Below are 10,367 nucleotides of genomic sequence, written 5' to 3'. Positions count from 1 at the left end.
CGCCCTGCCTTCAGCCTCCAGGGTTTGGGTGTATTTTCAACCTATATTTATATCTGATTAGAGTCTCAGTTAATGAGTGTGGTTCACAGAATTTACCTGCCAATTAACAACACCAACAGAAGAATGAGACAACAGGATATATAAACTGTCTACATCTTCGTGACGTGACATTTGACACTACTGTTTGTTGGACCAAAGTCTATGATCAGAATGACATAACTTATAGAGGATGGGCATCAAGACTGCTTTGGGTATGAATATTGAAATCCAGTAAGAAAAAAGAGATTCAAAGTGTCCTATGTTACAGTCTATACAAGTAGCTCCAAAGAGAGCAAAGAGAGAGGGAATAGATGCGTTGCTTGAAAAACAGGTGCGTGAGTAGAAGGGAATCTATACAAAATGGCAGCCGCGCCCCAAACCCTGAGCATCAGAGCTCTCTTCAGCTTTTTCTGCCTCTGTCAGGTAATCTGATTCCTCTGCTTATGAGAGTGGCTGAGGCTTCTCTATTATTCATTTTAATTGGTGCAGCCTGCTCTCACAGTACCCAATTGATCCATAAAGGGCTCTCTTTATAGCAGCTCTCCAGTATGGGCCGGATCAGCACCAGAACTATTTCTGAATCATCTGCTGTCTGGGTGTGTGCTGCCTGAGGGTGTGTGTGTGTGTGTGTGTGTTTTCTGTTCTGTCTGCGTTGACAAAACAGCCCACAGGAGAGGTACTGAGCACAAAGCCCCCACCCCACCCCCGAGGTGATAGACAGTCGCCTGTGCACTGCAGTTCACTGGGACTAATGCTAGCGGACGCTACTGCTAACATGCTCATCCCTGTGCACTGCAGTTCACTGGGACTAATGCTAGCGGACGCTACTGCTAACATGCTGCTATTGCCTGTGCACTGCAGTTCACTGGGACTAATGCTAGCGGACGCTACTGCTAACATGCTAATGACTGAGTAGTTTGTACTTTAAAAAGGCCATTTGGGGCTGTGGCGTAGTTCTGTCCGAATCCAGAATCCAGGCCACAATCAGCTGCGCTCTGGGGTGTATGATGGTTATCTCTCTTTCTCTCTCTTTCTCTGTGTGTGTGTGTGTGTGATGGTTATGTTGGTCTAAAGTGTGTATAATGGATTTGTTTGTGACGTGTGTATGACCAGTGCACGCGACCTGATGGAGTCACAGTGGCCCCTGAGGACTAGGTGTTCTGCTACAGGGAATGGGGACGTCGTGGGGCGAAAGAAAAGGCAGATCAGGGCCAGATCAGGGCCAGAGAACTACTATTGATCAGGGCCAGAGGACTACTATTGATCGGGGCCAGAGAACTACTATTGATCGGGGCCAGAGAACTACTATTGATCGGGGCCAGAGAACTACTATTTACTATTTCAGATACGAGCCACAGGGAAGGACTCAGTCAAAGCTTTCAATCCACAAGGTTAGAGACGTCTGTGTAGTTCACAGTTAATCTTCTACCTCCCTCCATCTCTATTGCTCTCTCTCTCTCTCTCTCTCTCTCTCTCTCTCTCTCTCACACACACACACACACAGCCACACACATTCTGCAGAATAGTGATATGTCACAAACAGAAAATACAGAGAGTATGGATAGAAATACTATCCAGCCAAACTGCCAGGAGTAATCTTCATCTTGCAGGAAAAAAAAGCATGTCGAAATCGATCAGAATCCATCTCTGGTACTGAGTTTAGTTTTTGGTTTTTCATGACTGCTGTACTCTTTTTCTCTCTCTCTCTCTCTCTTTTTTTTTTTTAAAACATGCTTCTGCTCGACAACCACAGGTTCCTGTTTAAGAGCAATCGATGAAAGCAATGCTGCAAACAATCCATGAAGATGTGAGTTAAACAACTTTGTTTGTTTCACTGTAATGAAGTCAACCTCTTTGTGAATCTCCCAGTTAATGTGCCTCCGGCTCTGAATGATGTAACGGCTCGTTATTATTTGCTCGTTATTATCAAAAACACCATGGAAACCTGGCTGCGACCGAGACACTGGGCCCCTTCCTGTCCACACTCAGCTTTCCCATCTATCCTGACTTCAGGAAATACAGACTTCGACTTGAAAACAGCTCTGTGGCCAGTGATGAGAGTGGTCTGACAATCTGACTCACCCTTGTGAAATAATACACACCTCCCCCATCTCATCTTCTACCAATTAAATAGCTACCTACGAGCTCCCTGTTACTATAGAAGTATAGATTCACCCCAGGGTGTTGTTTTCAAATGAACTTCCTAAGGGGGTTTACAGAATGTACACAGCATGTCTGGGGTGAGACAGAAGGAGCCGAAGAGCATCCAAACACCAGAAAACCCCAGAATCAACAAACCGGAATCAAATGCCTATTCTATGAATATGATAAGTGAATATATTAATGAATATATTAATTTTGAAGTTTCGCGAGTTTCAGTCAGTCCGTTGGTACTTTTGGGTCGTCAGATTCCTCGGTCAGCGACCTCTTTTGTGTTCCCACACGATGTCTGGAAATGGTAATGGGGGGGGAGGGGGGGGGGTGGTGGTGGGGGGATGGTCGTCTCACTGCGACGAGTGAGTTCTGTCTTTCAGTGCAGTTTTCTGTCTCTGTGGGGCAGGGGTGGGAACGAAGGAGAGGGTATCAGGGGATCAGGCAATTGGGTCCAGTACCTGTCAACACGACGAGGGAGGAGGGGCATAGCGTCTCAGATCAGGAAGAGGGAATCTTTGATGGGGGGGGCCTTCTCTATTTCAACTAAACCTTTTATGTATTTCGGGGGAAAAGGGGGTGGTGGTGGGGTGCGAACTCATGTCCCCACCTCCCCCACCTCTCGCTGGGCTAAGCAGGGAAAGCCGCAGGCGCTCTGGGTTCTAGAACTCCTCTAGGTTGTGCCACTTGGCGATCTGCCGGCGTGGGTTGTCGCACACCTCGCGCCAGTGTGTGACGCCCGTCGGGGAGGGGCTCTGCCCCCCCAGGACCACACGGCCCACCATCTCATTCTTGGTGGTGCGGTCGAAGTCGATGACCAGGAACTCCACGGACAGGTCGGGCATGAGCTCGGCGGGCACGTCGTAGATGAAGGACTCGTTGAAGACGGGGTTGAGCGTGCACTTCTTCACGTGTGTCTTCTTCTTGGCGATGCGCTTGCGGCCATAGAACACGTTCACCTTCACGTACGGGTCTGTGTGAGGGAGAGGGGGGGTGCAGAGAGGGGGAGAGAGTGGTTATGGTGGAAGAGGATCTGTGTGGATCTGTGTGTGTGTGTGTACACATGAACGTGTGTGTGTGTGTGTGTGTGTGTGTGTGTGTACGTGTGTGTGTGTGTGTGTGTGTGTGTGTGTGTGTGTGTGTGTGTGTGTGTGTGTGTGTGTATGGTAAAGTCTACTCACTGCCAGACATTCCGGCGATGTCCATCTTGGGCAGGTGTTTGGCCTTCAGTACGACCACATTGAGGCGCTGAGTGGCAGGATGATAGGAGAGAGAGACGAGCAGCTCTCCACGACTGTCACTCTACAGAAAGAGAGAGCGACGAGTGTTACACATATTTAAACACACACACACGCAGCTCACACACACGCAGCTCACACACACACACACACACACACACACACACACACACAAGCAGCTCTCCACAACTGTCACTCTAAAGAAAGAGAGAGCGTCGAGTGTTACACATATTTAAACACACACACACACACACGCAGCTCACACACACGACTGCCACACTAAAGAAAGAGAGAGCGACGAGTGTAACAGTTATTTAAACACACACATACATGCACACACACACACACACACACACACACGCAGCTCACACACACGACTGTCGCACTAAAGAAAGGAGAGCAAGGAATAATACACATTCTTAAACACACACACACACACACACACACACACACAGCTAGGGTTAGGGTTACCTAAGGTGATACTGCAGAAAGAGTAAGTACACTGTTACACACACTTAGACATATACTCTTACACAACCACGACCATACATACTCAGACACACGTCATACATACTCACACCCACTCACTCAAAAGTAACACAACCATGTACACATACACACATACACACAGATGGCAAACACACATGTGTGCCTCTACACACACACACACACACACACACACACACATATATACAGGGAGAACAGCAGAGTGAACACATACATGCTCAAACTGGTGTGAAATTCTTCTGTAGCTTTGCTGCAGTGAATATTCCTCCTCTTAACCGCTCATCTTTTTTTCCCCTCTCTCACTCTCTTTCGCTCTCTCTCTCTCTCTTTCTCCCTCTTTCTCTCTCCTTCTCGGTCTCTCTTTCATCACTCAATGGAACAGATTCTCATGGTACTCTGTGGTATCACCATAGCAACTCGCAGTGGGAGGCAAGGCTTAGCCTGAACTTCAGACTCGTATATCACAGAAGAAGACAGTGTGTGTGTGTGTGTGTGTGAGTGTGTGTGTGTGTGCCCATGCAATTCAGATACAGTTGGCAAATGTGTGTCTTTCTGTGTGTTAGCAAGTGCATGTGTGTGTGTGTGTGTTAACATCACTGTTTCTCAGTGTATAGTCATGGATGATTCACTGTGCTTCTTTGTGTGTGTGTCTATCTATCCGTCATGGTGTGTCTTTCTGTATCTGTTCAATGCCGTGTGTCCTGGTGTGTGAGTGCAAGTTTCTATCTGTTTGACAGTCTGTGTGTGTATACACGTGTGTGTGTTCTGCGCGCGCACGTGTGTTTGTGCGCGTGTGTGTCTATCTGTTTGTCACACTGTGTGCACCAGTGTGCCTGTGTTCTGCTGCCAGGGAGTGAGTCAGTGAGTGTCTCAGCCCTTGTGCAACTCCATACATGTGTGTGTGTGTGTGTGTGTGTGTGTCCCTTGTGCAACTCCACACATGTGTGTGTGTGTGTGTGTGTGTGTGTGTGTGTGTGTGTGTGTGTTTGTGTGTCTCAGCCCTTGTGCAACTCCATACATGTGAATCAGACATTTACATAAGTGGCACTTATGGTCGTCTGTCCTAATGTTTTCCTAACACTTGCACTTCCGAGGTGGCAGGATTCATAGCCACAGATGGCCGCCGGCTAGAGGGAATCTGCCCCAAATCTAACCGAGCAAAGATGTTTTTAAACGGTCTATAGTGTTCGGCTAGTCTTCATTTTGCTCATAGATTAGTCTAATGCAAGATAGACCATTAAACACAAAAATAAAGACCGACCAATTTTAAGCTAAAAATAATCTCCAGGCTAGCTCAGGCCTAAAATCCATGTTACTATGGTAACAAGCAGTGTCGCCTGCCGACCAGTAGTACCCAACACCAAAAAAAGAGGAAGTCACGGCACATGATTTGTTGTTTGCTAGCGCTGTTCTGGAGTGAGCCGTGAGAAGGGGCCACAGTCACCCTTAATTAACCCTTAAGTAACCTCTTGATTTACCATAGTAAAAAGTTGAATTATGCCATATGCCATTAAGATAGTCAGGAACTAAAATGCTTTGTGCAACGGATTAATTTAGGCGTCTATCTGAAGTCTGACTATGCGATACACCTAGACCACAGTCATATTCTATGTGATACATCTAAACCACAGTCATATTCTATGTGTTACACCTAAACCAGTCATATTCTATGTGTTACACCTAAACCAGTCATATTCTATGTGTTACACCTAAACCAGTCATATTCTATGTGTTACACCTAAACCAGTCATATTCTATGTGTTACACCTAAACCAGTCATATTCTATCTTTGGGAAAAGTGGCCCCAGATCCACCACATATACCAAGGGCCAGCTTCATGCTACTCAGTGTTGAGTAAACACTTTAGCCTAGTTGTCTTACTATTCAGTATTCAAAATTCATTCATATGTCTGCCCATATATATTTATATGTATATATTTGTCTGCGCATATGATTTTCCTGTCCTTGTCCTGTTCCCCCATATGTTTATGTGTATTTGCCTGGGCGCATGTATATTTGTCTGTGTGTAGACTTTTCTTCATGTTTAATGCTTCATGTCTAAAAGCTGTCCCCCTGGCCGCCTTCGTTGGGTTCTGATGTGTCTGTCCTCTCTGCTCTGTGATTCTGTTTGACGGTACCATGACCCTGTCTGGTTGCCCTTGTGCGGTTCGCTGTGGCCGGGGGGATGATTCAGACACAGAGTGATGCTGAAGCGGGGCGTATGTTAAGGAGGCGGAGCCTGGCGTGCTGTAAAAGGCTAATGGCTTTCTGTAGCCATCGGAAGTGCCTGACATACTGCTGCAGTAAGCAGGCTGGCGTTTTTACAGTGGAAGCCATCAGTAATTCACCCCCCACCCCTCCCATCTCCTCTCCTCTCCACCCCTCTCCTCTCCTCCCATCTCCACCCCTCTCCTCTCCTCCCATCTCTTCTCCTCCCATCTCCTCTCCTCCCATCTCCATCTCCTCTCCACCCCTCTCCTCTCCATCTCCTCTCCTCTCCTCTCCTCTCCTTTCTAATGGAGCACTGTACATTAGTGCCTGAGACACCAGCACCAAAGGACAGCTGTGTTCTGCACATTAAGTGATGATTTTTGTCAATAGACTTTCTTCCTTTGTGCTACTTTCTGTCCTTCTCTTAACATCCTGTTTCTAAAATAAACTACACTCCGTCATCCTGTAATTCATTTACACTCATTTCCCCCTCTCCTCTCCCCTCTCAGATTCCTGTTCCTCCTCTCCTGGCTCATCTGAGTCGTGTTTTAGTAGTCTATTTGTGAGTGGCTCTCTGGTGTTCTCCTACAGGTTGGAGATGCATCTCATCACAAAGTGCTCTCATTAAGCCTCTGCTCAGCTTCCTCTCTCCTCCTTTCCTCCGAACAGATCGATTCCTTCATGCTTCCACAGCCTCAGAGTCGGAGACAGATATAGAGATAGATTCAATTTATGCCATACAGAGAGAGGGGGGTGGGTTGGGAGAGAGAGGGTGAGAGAGAGAGGAGGGGGGGTGGGAGAGAGAGGGAGATGTAAAGAGATAGAGATAGGTTCAATTTAAGCCATACAGAGATGGGGGGGGGGGGGGGAGTGAAAGAGAGGGGGGGAGAGAGAGGGGGGTGGGAGAGAGAGTGAAAGAGGGAGTTTAATGTCTGAGTAATTTACAGTCCATACTAAAAGGCCAATGGATCCTCTGTCAGCAGAGATTATGGGATGTCATGTGTGTGTTGGGTTACTGTCCGTACTAAAAGGCCAATGGATCCTCTATCAACAGAGATTATGGGATGCTGTGTGTGTTGGGTTACTGTCGGTACTAAAAAGCCAACGGATCCTCTGTCAGCAGAGATTATGGCATTTGATGTGTGCTGGCTTTCTGCTGACTGTTCCTCTGCTCTGTCCCTGCCTTTGATGAACACCTCACGTTGTGTCTTCAGCTGATTCCAGCACAGATCCGTCCCAGACCTGCGCCTTTGATGAACACCTCATGCGGTGTCTTCAGCTGATTCCAGCACAGATCCGTCCCAGACCTGCCTGAATCCCCTGGGCTGGTGCTACACACGGTTATCCTGTCATCCTCTATCTGCGTGGCCACTGGCTGACAGTGTCTTTGTCATTGGAATTCAGCAGGTGTTACGTGTGTAAACAACAACAAGTGAAAGGCCTCATCATGGTGTCAGAGCTGACATGTCTGGTACTGATTCGTTTTGTTTCATCAGAAGTTATCTTTTCACAGCTCACTGCTGTTCTGCTGTCAACCCAGGGCTCTGGTCTCATTCTCTCCCTCTCCCGGCTTCTCTCTCTCTCTCTCTCTCCATCTCTATCCCGGCTTCTCTCTCTCTCCATCTCTATCCCGGCTTCTCTCTCTCTCTCTCCCTACCGGCTTCTCTCTCTCTCTCTCCGTCTATTTCTCTCTCCCCATCTCTCTCTCTCTCTCATCTCTCTCTCTCCATCTCTTTCCCCATCTCTCTCTCTCTCATCTCTGTCCATCTCTTTTTCTCTCCCCATCTACTGTATCTCTCTCTCTCTCCATCTCTCTCTCTCCATCTCTTTCTCTCTCCCCATCTCTCTCTCCATCTCTTTCTCTCTCATCTCTCACTCTCCATATCTCTCTCCATCTGTCACTCCAGCTTGTGTTGTTGAATGGTGTGAATGATGAATCTGCTCTTTCAGATAACACAGAGTTATGAGTTATTATTGCAAACACACACCCAAACACACACACACACACACACACACACACACACACACACACACACACACATACGTACACACAGACACACACACGCACATACTCATGCACACATACACACACTCATGGACACACACACAAACATCTCTTTCATGTATTCAAAGTGGCCATGCGAATGACACTGCTCTAGTGCTGTGAGGTCTGTGTAAGTCTGTGGTTTTAAGAGACTCTCTATGCAGATTCCCCCCCTCAGCCAGCAGTACCAGCAAAAGCCTGATGTATTATTCACGCCCCTGCTCATGAATGCTTAAAGCGGGAGATTAAAGCCTTTATGGCCCAGTGGCCTTAATGTGCTGGAAGTCCGTTATCAGCCTCCCATTACGCCGCCATAAGCTCTCTTTCTCTCTCTCTCTCTCTCTCTCTCTCTCTTTCTCTCTCTCTCTCTCTTTCTCTCTCTCTCTCTCTCTCAAGCAGTAAACAGAATACAATGGATCCGGACCAGATCTCTGCCCTATCTGCTCCAGAACCGCTCCAGAACCACTCCAGAACCGCTCCAGATCTCTGCCCTATCTGCTCCAGAACCGCTCAAGAACCACTCTAGAACCGCTCCAGAACCGCTCCAGATCTCTGCCCTATCTGCTCCAGAACCGCTCCAGAACCGGGCCAGATCAGAATCAACTGCGTTCTGGGTTTGCTTAAGCTACTGCCCCTCCCTTTTCCCTTTCATATCATCTCATACTCCACCTTATCTCTCCTCTACTCTCTCCACGTCTCTCTCCACCCTGTCTCTCTCCTCTACTCTCTCCACCCTGTCTCTCTCCTCATCTCTCTCCTCTACTCTCTAAACCCTGTCTCTCTCTCTCTCTCTCTCTTTCTGCTCTGTAGCCGAAATCTCTGCGGCTTTACTGCAGTAGCCCTGGTTACTGAATCTCATTAACAAAAGAATGGAAATCTGGGCACCAATCTTTTACTTCTTAACCTCTCTACTTTCTTCTCTCTCTCCATTCTTCTTCTCTCTCAATTTTTCCCTCTTTGTACCTGCACACTCACACACACACACACACACACACTCACACACTCACACACTCACACACACACACACACACACACACACACACACACACACACACACACACACACACGCTGACACGCTGACCCACAAACACACACACTCACCATTTATCCACTTTTCACACACTTCACTCATTTTGTCTCACCTGAACATTCCTCTTGGTGATTGGCTGGCTGATATGCACGCGTCCAGTGCTGGGGTCCACGCCGCCCAATGGCACGACGGCCTCGCCAATGATGTCATCGCGGGCGAAGCGGTCGAAGCTGAGCACGAGGAAGTGCAGCGTGAGCTCAGACAGCGTGCTGTAGGACACGCCGTAGAAGGTGAAGGTCTCGTCGAACACGGGCTCCAGCGTCTTCCTGAGCACGCGGGTCTTCACGCGGTGCTTCTTCTCGGGCAGGATGGTCATCTTCACGTAGGGGTCGGAACTGGCCGCCTGCTCGTCCACGGCGGGCAGACCCTGCGCACCCATGATGGTCACCACCAGGGCCTTCTTGGGGAAGTTGTAGTCCACGGCCAGACTGAGCGTGCCCAGATTCAAGGTGATGGGGCAGTGGGGCGTGGCCGTCTTGCTGGCGGGTTCGCTGCCGCTGCTGCCGCCCGAGCTCTCCAGGCAGCAGTAGTCGGCGCGGATGGGCAGCGCCCGCTCCAGCCGGGGCACGCCACAAGGGGGCACCAGCGGGTTCATCTGCAGGTGCGCCCCCCCACCCAGGAACCCGCCCTCGGGGTCGGCGTCCACCATCGCGTTGCGGTTGCGTCCGCATTCCGCACCGAAGCCGTAGCGCCAGTCGCGCAGCGATGATGTCAGTGATGACGATGAGGAGGAGGAGTTGGAGGACGAGGATGAAGGCCCGCTGTTGCCAGGGCGGCGGCCCACGCGGACGATCTTCTTGCTGCTGCTGAGGGATTCTGGGTAAATGCTGATCCCCTTGAGCATGTGGATGAACTTGTAGGGGGGGTCCACGGGGGGGTCGTACGGGCCGCTGTTCAGCTTGTAGGCCCCCGTCATTCGCCGGTAGCGGCGCTGGCAGCAGCTCCACAGGAACACGGCAACCGTCACCGAGACGACCAGCACCCCGGCACCTAGGAAGCCTGCCAGCACTGGCGAGACTTCTGAGAGGGAGAGAAGAGGACAGGATCAGGGTGAGAGGACGGCACAGGACGCACTCAACGCCAAACC

The 10,367-nt window shown here is 49.3% G+C and overlaps 1 protein-coding gene across 1 annotated transcript in view; it reads right to left on the bottom strand.

The window, feature by feature from the left end:
- Positions 1 to 2,518: 2,518 nt before the first annotated feature.
- The window catches only part of LOC105906331 (synaptotagmin-11-like), a 71,528-nt gene continuing 63,679 nt past the window's right edge, over positions 2,519 to 10,367 (bottom strand). The window contains exons 2-4 of the mRNA XM_031586083.2: positions 9,333 to 10,300; positions 3,372 to 3,492; positions 2,519 to 3,163 (exon numbers count right to left, since the gene is read on the bottom strand). Coding sequence (XP_031441943.1) covers positions 2,853 to 3,163; positions 3,372 to 3,492; positions 9,333 to 10,300 — 1,400 coding nt within the window. The 3' untranslated portion in view covers positions 2,519 to 2,852. The remainder of the gene's footprint in view (positions 3,164 to 3,371; positions 3,493 to 9,332; positions 10,301 to 10,367) is intronic.

The sequence above is a fragment of the Clupea harengus genome, chromosome 19, assembly GCF_900700415.2.
Source record: "Clupea harengus chromosome 19, Ch_v2.0.2, whole genome shotgun sequence".
Lineage (NCBI taxonomy): Eukaryota > Metazoa > Chordata > Actinopteri > Clupeiformes > Clupeidae > Clupea > Clupea harengus.
This window is presented reverse-complemented; position numbering and strand designations above follow the sequence as displayed.